General features: G+C 43.4%; 1 protein-coding gene across 3 annotated transcripts in view; it reads left to right on the top strand.

Annotated features, from left to right (window-relative positions):
• TUFT1 (tuftelin 1) overlaps positions 1 to 17,135 on the top strand; it is a 41,832-nt gene extending 24,697 nt beyond the window's left edge. For all 3 annotated transcript variants that reach the window (XM_069090004.1, XM_069090003.1, XM_069090002.1), the window contains 6 exons: positions 339 to 467; positions 1,235 to 1,329; positions 12,287 to 12,392; positions 13,761 to 13,844; positions 14,481 to 14,581; positions 15,406 to 17,135. In XM_069090004.1, the coding sequence (XP_068946105.1) occupies positions 339 to 467; positions 1,235 to 1,329; positions 12,287 to 12,392; positions 13,761 to 13,844; positions 14,481 to 14,581; positions 15,406 to 15,469 (579 nt within the window). In that variant the 3' untranslated portion in view covers positions 15,470 to 17,135. The remainder of the gene's footprint in view (positions 1 to 338; positions 468 to 1,234; positions 1,330 to 12,286; positions 12,393 to 13,760; positions 13,845 to 14,480; positions 14,582 to 15,405) is intronic.
• Positions 17,136 to 18,073: the final 938 nt, after the last annotated feature.

Genomic DNA, 18,073 nt, shown 5'->3' with positions numbered 1-18,073 from the left:
AGATACGCACATGCACACACACATACATACACAGGAACACACACACATGCACACATGTTACCTTTCATATGGACAAACTCCTTCTCCTACCACTTGTTAGTAAATTATATTTACTTGTCTGTGTCCAAGATGTGTCTCCCTAATAAAATGTCAACCACTTAAAGGCAGGGACAGGTTTATTTTTGTCTTTTCATCCTCTAGTATTTTAACTCAGTGACTTAGACAACAGAATAGGCACTTAATACATATTTTGACTTGAATGGAATTTTACAGCGCTCATCTGCAGATGTCTGTGGGGCAGGTTTTCCCCATTACCAAGTGACCATTCCATATTCTAGGCCACACTTAGCCGGTACCAGAGAGAAGCCGAGATGAGCAGTTCTGCCCTTCAGAGAGCAGAGAGCAACTTGGAGCAGAGAGACGCGGAAGTTCTTGAGCTTCAGAGGTGCATGTTGGGGATGGAGAAGGTGACTATTGAGTTCTTTTGGATTTCAGGTCCTCAGGGCTAGGATGCACCTTAAGATAGGACCCTAGTCCACCCCTCTGCCTCAGGGCACTTCTCTGTCCTGCACTTTTGGAAAGAGCTACCTTCTTTTGAAAGGGCTCCAGAAATGGGCATTCCTCCCTTGGCAAATGCTTCCTTTTTTTTTCTTTTTGGAGGGCAATTGGGGGGAGTTATTTTATTTTTAAAACATGAACAGTGCATTAGAGTGCCTGTCTTTCCACAGTTTCTTTTTTTTTTGCTTTTTGGAAGGCAATTGGGGTTAAAATGACTTGCCCAAGGTCACATGGCTAGTTTTTGTGTTAAGTGGGCAAACGCTTCCTTGTGCCTTTCCATGTCTCACCTTAGCCTCCCCTGTTGCTGAGAAAGCCTCTTTATTTCCAACTTTACAACATCTCCCTTATAGGCTTGGAGACTGTTCTTAAATTGGCACTTGGTGCTGGGGCAATGGCAGCCAAAGTTGGCAGATGAATATGTCCTGAATTCATCAGGGCTGGGCTTTCCCAGAGGGCAGAAGGGTGAGGCCGGGAGGTTTCTGAGCCCAGTTACTAAAGGAGGGTGGGAGGGAAGGATTCTTGATTTCAGCAAAAGGTACCCCATGAAACTAACATGGCCTGCTTGCTACTGTTTGGCAGCTGGCCTTAGTCCCTACCATAGGATTCTCCCTGGACCAACTAGGGAGGCAGATGTCTTCCCCTCATCCCAACTTTACCTTCCTCTGGCCCTGCCTAGGAACAACAGAACTTACTGGAGAAGGTCAGGGAAGGAAAGACTGCCCTGGAAGAGCTTCGGACCCAGAGTGCTGACTGCCTTGCAGAACAGGAAAAGTAAGGGCGCCTGCTTGCTCACTGTGCAGTTGGGGTGGGGGTGTTGCACTCCTGTGGCTCTCACAATGGCCAGATTTGGGCTGGGAGCTGCTGCTGCTGATGTCACACTTTCCTGGTCTGACTCACTCACATGCTTCTTCAGGGTGTGGCCTATTCCTAGGAGGAGGACATTGGGAGCCCCCACCATCTTTGGGGAGGAGGTTGGCTTGGGAGTCACCACCTCACTAGAAAACTTTGGTCTTTCGAGCCCCGGTTAAGAGTTATTGATTAATGACCTGAGAGTTTAGTTAGGACGTGGACCTAGCTGTCATAAATATAGCAGAAAATAGCACCTGATTCATGCATAAGAAAGGTGTAGAGTAATGTATCCATCAACAGAACGGATATTAAATACCTACCATGTGTGATACACCCTGCCAGGTGCTGGAAGAGGTACAAAGTTTGTATGTGATGGAGAGCCTGCCCTTGAAGAATTTATAGGATCTATGAGATCCAAGGGGAGCAAGATCATCACTGACTGGAGGGAATCAAAGAAGGCTTCCTGGAAGCAGAGACATTTGAAATTGGCTTTAAAAGATGAAAGCCTAAGATTTTAGCGATAAAGGGATGAAGGGTGGGTAAAGTATAGATCATGTATGGGATACAAGTAGTAATCCAGTTCAGAACAATTATAGAGGGAGTATCCTGAGAAAGACGTGGAAAGGTAGTTGTTTTTAAGTCATTTTTCAGTTATGTCCAAATCTCTGTGACCCCATTTTGGTTCTTTTTTTGGGCAGAGATTCTGGAATGGTTTACCATTTCCTTCAGTTCATTTTCCAGGAATGAGGAAAATGAGGTAAACAGTGTTAAATGACTTGCCCAGAGTCACACAACTAGTAGGCGTCTGAGGCCAGATTTGAACTCAGGGAGATGTCTTCTGACTCCAGGCCAACTAGCTGCGCCACAAAAAAACACTACTGAACAATAAAAAAGGTAATCACACGGGGTCTTAAATTCCAGGTATCAGAGTTTGAACTTTAATTTGGTGAATCCATTGAAGGATTTTGATTAATGAAGTGGTATGGCCACATCTTCGAAAATGAAAAAGAAGTTTGGCTGCAGACTAAAGGACAATGTGGAGGGTGAATGTGAGTGGAAACAGAAAGACTTGTTTATGGAACTCCCTGTCATTGGAAAGGTTCCAGGGGAGATTAGATTGGTGACCTGCACCAGCACAATATGGTGGGAAAGGGGAGCCTTTATTTGCAATCCTGGCAATGAAACTTAATAGTATGTGGTCTTGGGCAAATCACTTGATCACTGGCAATACCAAACCAAAACTTCCCTGAAAAGTTTACATTAGCAGGAGGTGGGAGTGAGCATGGGGCCAGCTTAGTGTGATGGATTTACTACATGCACTGCTAAACACTACAAAGTCAGAAAGGAGAGGGAACTAACAAATCAGGATTAGGAAAGGCCTCATATAACAAGGAGAAACCAAACAGAGCCTTGAAAGAAGCTAGAAAAGGTGTATTTATCCAGCAGAGAGGCCAAAGAAGGGATTTCAACAATGATTGGGGAGGTAAATTTAAATGACCTCAATTAATAATGAACTACCTTCTACTTATGGTCAGGGGGACAGAGAAAGCCTGTGCCACTGAAACATCAAACACAGTAATACCAAATTAGGCCACTCTGAGCCCTAGGCCACTGAGGAATTTCTGGCCTCTTTGTGCTTTGGGTCATAAACGGTAACAGAAATAAATTCTCAGCTGATGAATCTGATGAATCACAGATCCAGTTTAATGTTGTCATGTTGGGTATAGTCTGCACTATAAATTTTTTTTTTTGGCCAGTACAGTATAATTCCCATCACAGTGTTTGAGGATAGAGCATTCTGGAGGCCTTTATCCTGCTCGTCATGGCTGTAGATCTCAAATCTAGGTCAGCCATGGAAAACCTAAACATTTTATTTTTAGGCATTTGACTTTGTCATTTGCCTCCCTGACCTTGTCTGTTTCCAGAGTAGGTCAGAAACTCAAAGAGCAACCAAGTTATTTTGGGTTATTCCCTTTCCTTTTCTTCCTATCTTGGGGGCTTGAATTAATAGAAACAAAAGAGGAAGAAACCAAAGGGCCTGTGTCAATCTGTATGTGGTTATTTGGTTATTAGGGATTTTAGGAGAAAGAAGGGAGAGAGGGAAGGGGAGGGAAAGAAAAGAGGAAGGGAAAGAGAAGGGAGGAAGGAGAGGAAAGAAAAAGAGAAAGTTCTTTCCATTTACATTGTTTTCGTTACTGCAGATCATGTTTTGTTTGGCTCTGCTCTCTCCCCTCTGCACCAGTTTATACAGATCTTTCTGCGCTTGTCTCCACTCATTACACTTATCATTTCTTACAACATCATAATATTCCATTACATTCACGTACCATGATTTGTTTAGCCATTCCCCAACTGATAGACATCAATACTTTGCTTCCAGTTCTTTGCTATCAAAAAAAAATTGTCACTATAAATATTTTGGTATTTACGTAGACTTTCTTCTTTTTTCTCCTTGGGATATAAGCCCAGTAATGGAATCTCTGAGTCAAAAAATATGGACATTTTCATCATTTTATGTACGTAATTTTAAATTGCTTTCCAAAATGGCGGTACCGATTCACAGCTCTGCCAGTAGTACCCTGGAAAGTCTGTCTTCCCACAGCCCCTCCCGACAGTGACTATTGCCGTCTGTTGTTATCTTTGCCAATTTTCAGAATGTAGAGTGAAACCTCAGAGTTGTTTTGATTTGTATTTCTCTTATTAGTGAATTGGAGCATTCTCTCCTGTGGTCATGAATACTTTGCAGTTTCTTCTCTTGAGAACAGTTTGTTCGTGCCCTTTGACTTACCTAGTGGGGAGTGGTATTTGGGGTCGCTGTGTGTGTGGTTTATATACATACACACACACACACACACACACACATATATACACACACACATATCTTAGATGTTAAATCTTTTTCAGAGAAATTTGATACAAAGTTTTTTTTTTCCCACCCAACCACTCTCCTTATCCTAGGTGCATTAATTTTGTCTGTACAGAGGTTTTTTGGTTTTATTTAGCTAAAGTTACCTATTTTATCTTTTGTAATTGTCTCTGGCCCTGGTGGGGTTAAGAATACATCTTCTGTGTGTAACTGTTCGAGGTATTTTGATTATTCTTCCTTCCTCACTGTTTTCTTTCTTCAAAGTCATCTCAAGGATGGCATGACTCAGCTACCAAAGTGATTTTCCTAAAGCAGGGGTCTACCCATGTCTTCCTGTGACCCAATCAGTAAGCTACAGTGGCTCCCTACTATCTCCAGGATCAAACAGAAATCCTCTCTGTGGCATTTCAAGCCCTTCATCACCCAGCCCTTTCCTACCTTTCAAGTCTGCTGCTTTACTCATAATCCAACTGCCTACATGCATAAAACCATTTATATTACAGACCATGTAGCTTATATAAAATCTTACCTATAACGTACATGTGGAGTAGGCACATTCCAAAAGCTGCCTTCACTGCTTCACTCCCTCTTCAGCCTTCTTCTTTGCCTTACTCTTCCCCCACTCCCTAGTTCTGAAACCATAATCAAATCAACTCTGCCCTCTAGTAGGGATGTGTCATCTTACTCCCCTAGTGGGCTACTCATGCTATTAACTTTCTGGACCAATGTGCCCCTTCCCTGGCCTCCACTCCTCAAATGGTAGTCTACTCTATGAGAATGTAAGCTCCTTAAGGGCAGGAATTATCTTTCCTTTGGCATTTGTAACCCAGGGCTTAGCACATAACTGCTTAATAAATCCTTTTTTTATTCCTATTAATATGTGATTAAATAGTTTTAGCAGTTAGCCACATAAAATACAGATTTTTCCAAATAAATGAAATTTGAGAAAAAGAACAGAGAATTAAGGTGGAAAAAGAGGAAGTTTTGGAGGGGAAACTCCAGGTTTATCTTGTCTCTGGGACAGAATCTTAGAATTCCAGGTTTTGGATATCCCTCACTGTTACCCCCAAAAGAGGTCGGGGGTGCAGCTACTTTGGTTTCCCAAAAGGGTTGGACTCCCCTACCTTGTAAAAAAAAAAATGGAGTCACCAGCATTTGTGCTTCTGAGGCATAGGAAAATAGCAGCAGCAGGCTGGAGCATCATGGAAGATTCTTCTCAAGTGGCTTGCCCTTCTGGGAATTTTTGGTTCTGTCTGCTTTGAAGATACCAAGTGATATATAGCTCCTGGCCTGGAAGGTAGAAGCCTCAGGTTCAGTCATGGCTGAGCCACTCCTTAGCTTTTATGACCTTTATAACCTTTACTTTAGTAAGTGACTTCTGATCAGACCTCACTTTCCTCATCTAAAAATGAGGAAGAGGAGGGACCTAGATCCTGTGAGAAGGAAACAATTGCTGGTCTTCCAAGCAATAATATTATAAAACCACAGCAGCTTTTGGGTGAGAGATGCTTCAGGAAGGGTCAGAGGAAGAAGTGGTACTGAGGCAATTGTTGATACCTGATAACAACCAACAGTAGACCTGTTTATTTCCTGGGGTATATATTCTGTGTATCCAGGATATAACAGAGAGCTTTCCAAGACTTAAGAAAATGGATGGCTTAAAAGATATCAATAAAAAAAATATTTTTTAATTCATTTTAGGGGAAGCTAAGTGGTGCAGTTGGGAGTCAGGAGGACCTGAGTTCAAGTCTGGCCTCAGACATTTGACATAGTAGTTGTGTGACCTTGGGCAAGTCACTTAACCCCACCTCCAAAAAAAAATTTTCGTTTTAGCCAATTACAAAAGAAAGAAAAAAGATGACTGCCACCAGTTCTTGTGATTCATTTGGGCACAAGTGACCCTGCCAGAAGGAACCTCAAAAATATTGCCAAGATTATGAAGTGTCCTGGTGAAGACACTGAAGACCACAGGGACCCAGAATGTTTTTCGTCACTGCTGCTTCTTGAAGTCAGGGGATGTGGAAGACTGTAACTGATTTGGGATTCTGAATGACTGATTAAAGAGATGGTGTCTGAGAATGGGATTTAGCTTTTTGGAGTACAACTCCAAAGCGTAGTAATGGCAGATTCCTAGTCAGGAATGGGGTGTATTTCAGAAAGCCTGATGAGAATGTGTATGTTTTCTTCCCTTATAAATTTTAATCAAAAAGACTTTAAAATAAGTATGGGCAGTGAGGAAACTGCCTGTGTGTATCTACCAAGTTCGATTCTGTAGTAAATACATAGCTGCAGTGAATGAAGAATAGGAGTTAAGACATCCAGAACTTTATAGGAGAAAATGTCCCCCAAAGGAGCCGTGAACTCAAATATCTATACAGAGATGGCCAGTGTTTAAGGCACCAAGAGGAGCTAGGTAGGCCTTCTTACTGTAAGGAGGCATATTTGACTTCAGAGGTATTTTGAGATTTGATGGGTTGGAATTCATGACTGGAATATGGGTTTAGATGAGTATACCTTACACAAAAGGAACAGGGAGAGGAAAATAGAGTGAGAGGGGGTGGTGAGGATGGTTAACAATAGCTAATGTTCATGTAGTGCTTTAAGAGCTGCTTTACATAGATTAATCTTCAACTCAGGGAGTGTAGGTGCCATTATTAATCCCCATTTTGCAGTTGAGGAAATGAGGTTGAGAATTTAAGTGATTTGCTCAGATACTTCTAGTAAGAGGCTAAGGCAGAATTTGAACTCCAGTCTTTTGACATAAAGTAGAGCTCTTTATTCACTTTGCCACCCAGTTTCCTTAGGGAAGTTCTGTGTGTTAAGAATATCTATTCACGTGAGGAAATCCAGAAACTGTGGGTGGGGAAAGTGAGCAGGAAAGGATAGTGAAGAGCATTTGGATAAAAATCAGTAAAGAACAGAGTTATCAATAAACAATCATAAACATTTATTAAGCATCTGCTATGTGCCGGACATGGTGCTAAACACAGGGGAGGCAAAAGGAAAAAAAAGCAAGAAACAGTCCCTGCCCTCAGGTTGTTTACAGGCTAACAAATACAAAGCAAGGAACATACAGGATAACAGGAAGGCACTAAAATTGAGAAAAATTGATGAAGGCTTCCTCTAAAAGATGGGATTTTATTTGGGAGTTAAAGGAAGCCTGGGTGGTCAGTGGTTGGAGTAGAAGAGGGGATGCATTCCAGACATGGGGGACGGTCAGAGAAAGTGCCCGAAGTGTGTCTTGTTTGTGGAGCAGCCAGGAGGCCAGCGTCACTGGATCAAAGAGTAGGTGTCAAGGAGTAAGGTATGAGAAGACTGGGAAGCAGGAGGGGGCAGGTCATGAAGGGATTTGATTGTCAAACAGCACTGTATATTTGATCCTGGAGGTCATAGGAAGCTACTGGAGTTTATTGAGTAGGAGGCTAACATGGCCAGACCTGTGCTTTAGGAAAATCACTTTGGTAGCTGAATGGAGGATGGATTGGAGTGGGAAGAGACTGGGGATAAGCAGACTCACCTGCAGGCTATTGCCATGTAACAGGAGTGAGGCGATGAGGCTTGCAGTAGAGCGGTGGTAGTATCAGAGGAGAGAAGGGGGCATATTCAAGAGATGTTACGGAAGTGAAAGCAACAGGTCTTGGCCACAGATTGGCTGTGGAGGGTGAGAGAGAGTGAGGAATCCAGGGTGACTCATAGGTCGTAAGCCTGAGGAACCAGACAGGTGGTGTTGCCCTCTCCAGTAATAAGAAAGGTAGGAATGGGGGAGCCTTAGGGGGAAAGATGAGTTCTGTTTTGGACATGTTTAATTTAAGATGTCTACTGGACATCCAGTTTAAGATTTCTGAAAGGCTTTTGAGAGTTTGAGGCAGCATAGGTAGATTTGAGAATCATTAGCATAGATGTGGTTATTAAATCCGTGGGAGCTGATGAGATCCCCAGGTGAAGCTGTATAGAGAGAGAAGAGAAGAGGGCCCATGACAGAGCCCTGAGGGACACCTTTGGTAAGAGCATGATCTGGAAGGTGATCCAGCAAAGGAGACTGAGAAGGAGTGGTCAAATAGGGAGGGAATAGGAGAACACGGAGTGTGGTATTCAGAAAACCTAGAGAGGAGAGAGTATCAAGGAGGGTGATCGACAGTGTCAAAGACTGCAGAGAGGTCAAGGATAATGAGCATAGAGAAAAGACCATTGCATTTGGCAGCTAAAAGATCTTTGGTAACTTTGGAGAAGGCAGTTTCAGTGGAAAAGTTAGATGCCAGATTATAAGAATTTAAGAAGAGAATGTGAGGAAAGAAAGTAGAGGTGTCTATTATAAATAGCTTTTTCAAGGAGTTTAACTACAAAGGGCAGAAGAGATACAGGACAATAGTGGGGGTGAAGGGTCCAGTGAGAGTTTTTTTTTTTCCCCAGGATGAAGTAGACATGGGCATATTTGTAAGTGGGAAGGGAAGAGGGAGGGATTGAAAATAAATGATACAATAAGTCTGTTGAGAGAGACAGGATGGAATGGGTTTGCTTGAACAGGTTAGAGGGGTTAGTCTTGGTAAGGAGTAAGGCCACCTCATCATGTGAAATGAGTGAAGGGAGAGAGTGGGAAGAAGGCACCAGAGTGATAGATGAGGAGGAAGAAGCTTGTGGCAAATGGCCTCGATTTTTTTCTGTAAAATATGAGGCAATGTTCTCATCTGGGAATGGGGGAGGGGAAGCCATGGGAGGTTTGAGAAGGGATGAGGAGGTTTGGAAGAGTCCCTGTGGAGAGGAGGATACTTGGTAATGGAAGGTATAGAAGGCTTACCCAGCCAGTGAGGGCCCAGTTGAGGTTAGATGACATAAATTTGTAGTGGGCCCAGTCAGAACAGTTAAGTGATTTTCCTCTACTTACATTCAGCAGCACATATGTAAGAACAGTGAATGATGGGAGTGATCCATGGCTGAGGCTTAACGTGATGTAATTGGTGTAACTTTGTCACCAGAATCTACCACAGGTCATTTGGACAGAAAGGAGAACTAGATGAGGGGTTTGGAAGATAGACTGCACATCTGGCATGGTGTAGAAGGGATGTAGGATGCCAGAGTGTAACTGGTAACTTAATTTGTCTTAAAGATAATTTCATCCTTTAAAAGATATAGAAACGGGGCGGCCAGGTAGCACAGCGAGTAAGAGCACCGGCTCCAGTGTCAGGATGACCTGGAGATCGAATCCCGGGCTCAGACACTCAGCACCACACCCAGAAATAACTGGCCATGTAACCTTGAGCAAGTTACTTAACCCCGATTGCTTAAAAAAAAAAAAAAAGATATAGGAACCAGTAAGGGAAAATTCTGGGTTGGGTTAGATTCTTGATAACTTAAAGGCACCAAAATTGCTGAGGTAGAACTGGGAAAATGGCTGGGGTGGTGGGGGGTGGGGGAGTGACTACTTATGATAGGGAAATAAAAGAAAAACTAGACACAGTCTGATACACCCTAGATTTGGGGAAAGTAGATTTCAAAGGTTACAGAGAAGTTGTTCTTAATCTAGGGTCTGTGAATTAAAAAAAAATTATAACTACATTCAGTATAATTTATTTCCTTTGTAGTCCTATATATTCTATTTTGTGGATTTAAAAACATTATTCTTGGAGTTCATAGGTTTCATCAGACTGCCAATAAATCTGTGATACAAAAAAACAAAAAAGATTAAGAACTCCAACTTCACAGGAAAGATAGGTATCCCTTGGACTAATGTTCTCCAGAAGTCAGGCCAGGAAGGATGGGAGGTGCTCAAGAATGAAATTCTGAAGACACAGAGGAGGAAAAAGCAGAGTTGTCTGAAGAAACCAATGTGGTTGTGTAGCAAAATACCCAGGCAACTTAAATTTTTAAAAGATACAGATATGCATCCATATCTCCTTCCCCCCTTCATATATATGTATACACACATATATATGCATACATATACACATGTGTATAAAATGGAAAGCAAAGACAAGTGATATGAATAGATATAAGAGGCCCTATAAAAATGAGTATCAGGAAGGCTGATTCTCAGACAGCTAACGCTCAATTAGAGTATGACCTTGAGAACCTGGACCATCTTGCTCTTCCTGTTTGTGTGCCTTGAATCAGGCACATTGATGGGCACATGGTATGCATTTAGTAAACGCTTCTTCATTTATTCAATGTGATGAAGTTGGCAAAGAAACTAACGACAATAAAAAGGGGAGAATTTTTGATTTTTTTTTAAAGGCACTCTTAGAAAGAGAGAGAGAGAGAGAGGCAGGCAGGCTGATAATTGGGGAAGACAGGGTGATGATACCTGAGCAAAAATAGAAGATAAAACTGCCCAGTCTTTTACTTTTGCATTTTCCACCAAAAAAAAAATGACAACACAAATAACCGATAGGCAGTTGATGCCCAAGATAAGTAAGAGAGTACTTTGTTACCCAGGTAACCTTGATTAATTCAAGTTATCTGGTCCAAATAAACCATCCTTAGGTACTCGACAGGTGGCTATGATTATTGAGCCACTGTCAGTGATATTTGAAAGACTGGAATTGCTGTTAGGATAGAAAAAGGCATGATTAGGCAGAAGTTCATCTGAAGGATATCTGGGGGTGTCAGTGAACTGCAAGCTCTGTATAAATTAGCAGTGGGAGAGGATGGTGGAAGAAAAGCCAATGAGATCTTGGTGTGCATTGAGAGGCAGAGTTTCCAGAAATAAGCTGCTATTCAGAGATTGTCCCAGTGTTTCCTCTGTTCTGCTGTGTCAGACTACATCTGGAATCCTATCTGCAGTTCTGGGTGCCATCGTTTGAGAAGGGCATTGAGAAGCTGGAAGAGAGTGTCTGCAGGAAGAAAACCAGGATGGCAAAGGGCCTCAAGTCCCTATCACACGAAGACAGGGTGAAGGAAGTGGTATCCCTGAAATTTGAACCCAGGTCCCCTGGCTCTAGACTGAGTGCTTTTTCCACTTCACGGGTTCTCTTGGCCCCTGAAGACAGAACCAGAAGCAATAAGTGAAATTTACAAAGAGACAAATTTAGGTTTGATGCCAACAAAGACTTCCTGATAATTAGGTCTTTCCAGAGGTCAAGTTGTCTGCTTGGGAGGAGGTAGTAGATGTCCCCTTCTTCGAAGGAAATCATCCAGTAAGTAGAGTCTAGATGGCCACTTGGCGGTTGATTGTAGGGGGGAATTTTTTTAGGGTATGGGGGGCTTCTGAGATCTCTTCCAGTATAAAAATCTGTGATCACTGCTTCTCGTTTCTCCCCAGTTCAATACATCCATCACAAAGCTACCAAAATAGCCTTCCTGAAGCAAAGGTCTGAGCATGTCTCTTCTGCTCAAAAATCTTAGTTGGATTGCATTGTCTCTAGTATGAAATATAAGCCTTTTGGGTTTGACATATAATCAGTAAAAATCAATGGCCAATAAACATTTATTAAGCACTTGCCCTGTGCTAAGCTCTGAGAATGCAAATAAGAAAAAGAGAGCTCTTTCCCTCGAGGAGCTTACAATCTAATGGGGGAAGACCATACATGAAAGGAAACTAAAAAGAGGGTGCCCATCAGGAGAGGGGGGACATGGGAGCATGTTGTGTGTAAAGTCAAAACCAAACAGAGCAGCTGATGGAAAAATGTAATGATGTAAGCCTTTATAGTAAGTCATAGCCTTCTTTCCAGATTTAAATTGTCTTAATTACTTAAGTGTTTTCTTTTGTCTTGGTATCCCCAGTGCCTTGGCACATAGTAGGCACAATAAATGCTTGTTGAACTGGAATTCCAGCTCCAGAATGTTATGATGTTGTGGCATCCCATCCTAAGCCCTAGCAATAGCTGTCAAAGTTATAGTAAAAAAAGAATGTTAAGTAGAATCTCCCCTCAGAGCAGAGGGAAACAATTTAGCAGCCCTGGAAATCCTGCCTTCTCTGTAGTGCTGGTCTTGTACTGAACAGAGAGAGTTTGGGGGTTTGTTTGTTTGTTTGTTTTTTCACTCTCTCTGCATTTGTCCTCTGGTCCTTTCCATCTCCAGGGCTTCTCAGCTGGAGAAGGAAGTAGCTGGCCTTCGGGAGAAGATCCATCACCTGGATGACATGCTGAAGAGTCAGCAGCGGAAAGTCAGGCAGATGATCGAGCAGGTGAGAGCAGACCTCTCCATCCCTCTGGTTCTCTCTCCTAAAAGTCTCCAGTAATTACTGACTTAGGGAATTGTTTTTGCCTGTCAAGTCTGAGCAGGGGAGCTCCCTTTGGCCCACTAGGAGATTTTGCCTGATATCCTGAAGTTTCTGGCCAAATGCTTGTTGTAGCATCTTGGGTCATCCAGGATTGTCCAGGATCCTTTACGCTCCTGGTTTGTTTTCCCCCCCTCTTGCCTTTTGATCATCCGCCTCGTCCACAGAGAGTGAGGAAGGGAAAGAAAATGAGCCAAAACTGTCTCCCCCTTTCTCTGTGAGCCATTCTTAGAAAACTGTTGTCTATGGAAAGAAAGGAGTAAACTCTCATTGCTTTGTCTTTGTGGGTGACCTAGAGCAAATTTGAAACGCTAAGCTGGATTTCACCCCAACACACATCCACAATGGCATATTTCAGGGTCTTTCCCTTTCCACAAGTTAGTGTATGCTCAGGTATGCAGACTTTTTTTCTGTGAGCCTGTGCAAAGCATAACTAGGAAGATGCATCTGCTGCACTACAGAGTGTGTAAGTTCAAGGCCAAGTAGAATACATTGTTTTGAATTAGTTGTCCTCCTATTCCACCTCAGATCATTATATTGATTTAAATGCCTTTTATGATGGGGTGCTTGGGTGCCTGTGCTTGGACCCCACTTCTAAGATCACATGTCTCCCTAACTTCAAAACACTGTCCCTGGCAGTTTCCTCCCCAGGCCAAGGACACTGTGCCTAGCAATAACTCCTGAGTGAGCCCCAGTAAGACTGACTGTCTTTTCATATCACAAGAACAAGCTGACCTCTGAAGAAATCCTTTTATGAAAACAGGTCTATCTTATAACCAAGAATTATCATGTATTGATTCTCAAAGTTATCATCTCTGAAAACTGTCTTGCTACAGACGTAACAGACCAAAAATATACCTCTTAGAAACCCCTTCCAGCAGTGAATGATACCAGTGACCAAGGTTGTAAGTTATTGCCTAATTAGCATATCTGCCAGATAATCCACTGCTTTTCCTTTATAAGCTTTAGCATCATTCCTCATAGGTTGCAAGTTCCTTAAGGAGTTCTACCTGCCATATAGGCATTACAATAAACCTTTGCCACCTTGACTTAAAGAATGCTTGAGTCTGTGAATTCATTCCAGATGATCCTGTCCAGTACTCTGGTACTTGGTGGGGGGGTCCCTGAACCCCTTAAACCACATCATTTTGTATCAAAAAGCAAACTCATAAAGAGGTGAAAATTCACCTTTTCATACCTCCTCTTGCAGCCAGAGGTGAAAGTCATTTGGCCTGTGTTCATTTTTTTCAAGTAGTCCATTGTTTGCCCTCACAGCTTCAGAATTCTAAAACGGTGATTCAGTCAAAGGACACAACTATCCAGGAGCTCAAAGAGAAGGTCGCCTACTTGGAGGCTGAGGTATGATTCATAGGAGTCACTTTGGAGGAGAATCTGGGCTGTTGGGGCCTGAGAAGATTGGGAGGCCGATGGTGGGGAAGGCCTCAGGAAGTGAGACTTTGGGACACTTAGTCCTCAGGTTTTCATTGTTAGGGTGGTAACCATGGTCTACAAAGTGTAGTTGTGTTTGCTGAATAATTTCTAACTTTGCTGCAGGGCCTTTACAGTATTTTGAGTAACTAATAATTATTGAGCAACCACTGTCTGCAGAAGACTTGAGTGGGTGGTACATAGAAACAAAATAGAAATAGAAGAAGGGGCCTTATGCCCTCTGGCTGCTCTACAGCCTAGTTTGGAGACTTGGACATGTGGACCTGTGTACACATGATATGTAGACAGACTTCAAGGACTACTTAGACAAGTTTATCCAAGGGGAACCAGAGTATAGAAGTGGCAAAAGGATGTTGTAGTAAAGGGATGACCATTGTTGGATGGGAAGATAACCTGGAGAGAAGGGGTGGATGAGGAGAGGTACTCACTTGAGGAGTAGCAACATCGCCAAAGGGGGAGTGGGGAGATGGCAAGAGAGGATTCATCAGTGGGTGGCAGACTGTGACAAGAGAAGGATGTGCTCTCACTTTGGGGTGTTTGTTCTAGAATCTAGAGATGCACGACCGAATGGAGCACCTGATAGAAAAGCAGATCAGTCCTGGCAATTTCAGTACCCAAACCCGAACCAAGAGTGACGGCCTGGGAAGGTGAGTGTGTATACACCTGCTTGTGGGGTCTGTGTCAGGGAAAAAGGAAAGGAGGAAGAGAGGACAGTCTTGACTGTGGAGGACTCCTCTTTGCTGAGCTCCATATCCCACTTGGCATTGAAGGGATGACTTATAGAACAAGTCTATTCCTTTAGAACAGGTGGGGTTCTTAACCTGGGTCCTGTGAACTTTTAAAAATATGTTAATAAATCTACTTAATTAATTGGTTTCCCTTGTGATCTTATGTATTTTATGCATTCAGAAACAATATTTTATTGGCTTCATTAGGTTTGGTCCATTGGCTTCCCCAGTTTAACCAAAGGGTTCTTGAACAGAACAAAAGGTTAAGAACCCCTACTTGAAGCCCTATTTGGACCTGCTTGCCCACCCTGATCTTTCTTTCTCTGTCAGCCCGACACCTCCCATTTCCCTTATCTCTGCTTTTCACCTCTAAATTACCCTCTCATCTCCTCTTCCCTGATATCATTGATGGGCCAAGGTTGAAGATGTTTTATGGGATGATTGGAGAAGAAGAACATGTATGGATATAAAGAGCAGCATCAGCTTCATAGGACTGAAAAGGGTCTTGAAGTCATTATATCTATATCACTGCTTCACTAAAGGGCACCAAACTCCTGAGAGGTGATTGGCAATTTGGGTTTTAAAAAACTGGGTACCTAAGAATAGAATTACTGGGAAGAGGGCTACTTACCACTGAAGGAGTAAATCAGATAGAGATAGAAGTGGAGGATGGGGCGGGAGGAGGAGGTGGCATTGTGGCTGACGAGCATTAAGTATTCTTGTCTCGTGTCTTTTCTTTTCAGTGTTAGGATCTCCCGGCCTCCAAACCCTAAGCCCTTGCCTCTCATCCGGGTGGTGGAAACCTGAACTGAAAACTGAATATTGCTGCTTGCTGCCCTTATTGGCCTAAAGAGAAAACCCACCCTCCCTGTTGTATCACAGACTTTTCCTTCTTGACTGCTCCTTGGCTGCCCCGGGGGCCTCATGTTTGTATGCCTAATTCTTGAGCTCCTTTCTTCTGTATGCTTGGCAGACAGAGGAGGGGGAGGGCCTTCCTCTGGAGACCTGGAGCCTTTTGAAGGAAGCTACCATGGCAGAAACCCTTCTTTGCTGAGGCCAGGACAAGGGTGGAGCCAATGGTGACACCTGTAATACCATGATTATTGCTGATCTTCGTTAAGAAAGAGATTTTTCCTCTGCAAGTGGGTGTTGAGCTGCCTTGGAAACCAGGGTTATGTTGCAGGACTGGGATGGGGTGCCCTGGCTCACCTCAGACCTAACACACGGACAAACAAATATCCACTTGGACTGGCTATCATCCTGAGGGACTGAACCTCTTTCTTCCAGTGTTGCTCAGCTCCTAGCAACACCATTTCCCCACTTCTCTGTCCCCCCACAAACATTCAGTCCTCTTCCGGAGATGGCCGGATACAACCTTGGGGGCTGTCTGGCTTCAACAAGGATGAATCTCACCTTTGGTTAAGTTCATTTTTCTGGGGAGGAGGGTGAGACAAAATAAATCTGCACTCAGAGAATGGATTTGTAGCAGGAAGGAGTCCCTAGGGACATGGACAGCTATGCCCTAGTCCTTGCTCCTTTTGTCTTCTACCACTGCCCAGAAACCCTTGGACTGTTTTTGTTTGTTTGTTTTTCTTTTCTCCATTTAAACTCAGCCCAAGAAACACCCTAGTCTTCCTGGTCCCAGTGCCCGGAGGAAGGATTTTCCACCAGGTTGCATCAGTCCTGGAGAAGTAGTGGGTTCCTCCTCCAATATTTATTTTGCTAAGTTATTGGTGTCTTTGGTTATGTCTTGTGGTTGTTTTAATACCAAAGTTCTGGAACCTACCTATAGAGTTGCTTGAAACTGGGAAAAGCATATTTTTGTGTGTCTTTCATCTTTCTCCTATCCCTGTGTTTTCATCTCCCCTTTCCCCGTGCCTAATTTGTAGACCAGGTAGGGAATTGTATGTGTGTTTATATATTCAGACTACAAGTGGGGGGAGCGGGTGGGAAAGGAAGCATATATTGATTGTACAGAGAATTCATGAGTAGGACCCTTTGGGAAAGGACTCGGTTCTTCCTTGGATGTCCCCCTCCCTTGTTCCCCTTCCCTCTCCCCAACTACTCAGGGTCCTTTTGGGTATACTGCCTCTGAATATCCCATCTCCTCTCCTGGGCCCCGACTGGTAGCCTCAGGTGATGGAGATAAAACATCAGAGGACTAGTATAGTCCTGTAGAAAAATATTAACAAAAAGCAAAGCTCTTATTAAGTCACTTAGCTCTGCCTGGCTCACAAGTAGTAGGCTTAAGTTTATCTATGTCTGTGTAGAAGAAGGCTGAGTAGGAGGCACAGCCCTGCCCAGAACTTGCTCCACCACTGTGGGCATGTCATTCCATGCTTCCAGTTAACTCATCTATAAAGTGAAGGGCCTGAACTAGCCTATTTCCAAAGTCATTCCTAGCTCTAAAATGTGTTTCTGGCCTATAGTCTTTATATGGTAAATTAAATAAATTATATTAATGTGCCTCTGAGATTCTGGTCTGGTTTTTATCCATTGGTTGAAAAAACAAAAATACCTCCCTCTCTAGCCTCGTTAGGAGGTCCTCTCTTTCAGATCCAGAGAGCCCTTCTTTTGTATGATTTGCATCCCCTCGGCCCCAAAGATTTTGTGGTTTCTTTGAGTGCTCTCAGAGTGTAGGGGATAAGGAGGGGGAGCTCAGCTTATGCGGTCTGTGTCCTCATTTAGGAGGGCTAGGAAAGTTTGGGGGTGGTTCCTAATTCAGACTTGGGTCTTGGCTGGTGTGGAGGCCTTGAACAGAATCCCTGAATGTCTCCTGGCTTGGGAAAAGGAACTGGTAGGGGATGGAGGTGCTGTGATTACAGATACAGCCACCAAGTAGCACCGCAGGGTATGTGAGTAACTAACTGCCAGGTCTTTTGCAGAAATGAAAAGCTCTAGAAATGCTGACTGCAGCTGTTGCAGAGTGTTTGGGGCTATCTCTGGGCATCACTCAATTAGCACCAACTCTTTCTTTCTGGCAGGGTATGCAGATGGCTGCAGGGCTGAATGGGGACACGGCTGAATATACACTAATCCTCTCCAGACCAGAGAAACCTGAACCCCACCCCCAGCCTTGTCCCTCTCCTGCCACCCAGTTCAGAGGAACCTGAGTTCCCATTGTTTTTCTTCCCTTCTCTCATTTTTTCAACAGATTCACACCCAGGGGTGCAGAAGGCATCAGGAACCCTTCTTCTCCTTCTAGAGCTAACCCACTGAGTATTTCCTCTTTTTGGCAGATCTACCTGGGCTGGGTATCTCTTGTCTTTGTTCTCAGAATTGTTAACAGGACAGCAGTGGGGTGGAGACTGACTAAGGTGCCAGGAACTCCTAGGAGAGGAAAGATGTGGGGGTAAGAATATCCTGCTATAAATAAGGGAAAGGCTTCTTTTTGAAACCTGATCTTTTGAT

The sequence above is a fragment of the Petaurus breviceps genome, unplaced genomic scaffold, assembly GCF_028583685.1.
Source record: "Petaurus breviceps papuanus isolate PSGF00001 unplaced genomic scaffold, PetGlider_PUasm1.0 186, whole genome shotgun sequence".
In the NCBI taxonomy this organism is placed as follows: domain Eukaryota; kingdom Metazoa; phylum Chordata; class Mammalia; order Diprotodontia; family Petauridae; genus Petaurus; species Petaurus breviceps.
The sequence above is the reverse complement of the archived record's forward strand: the minus strand, read 5'-3'. Positions and strand labels throughout refer to the sequence as shown.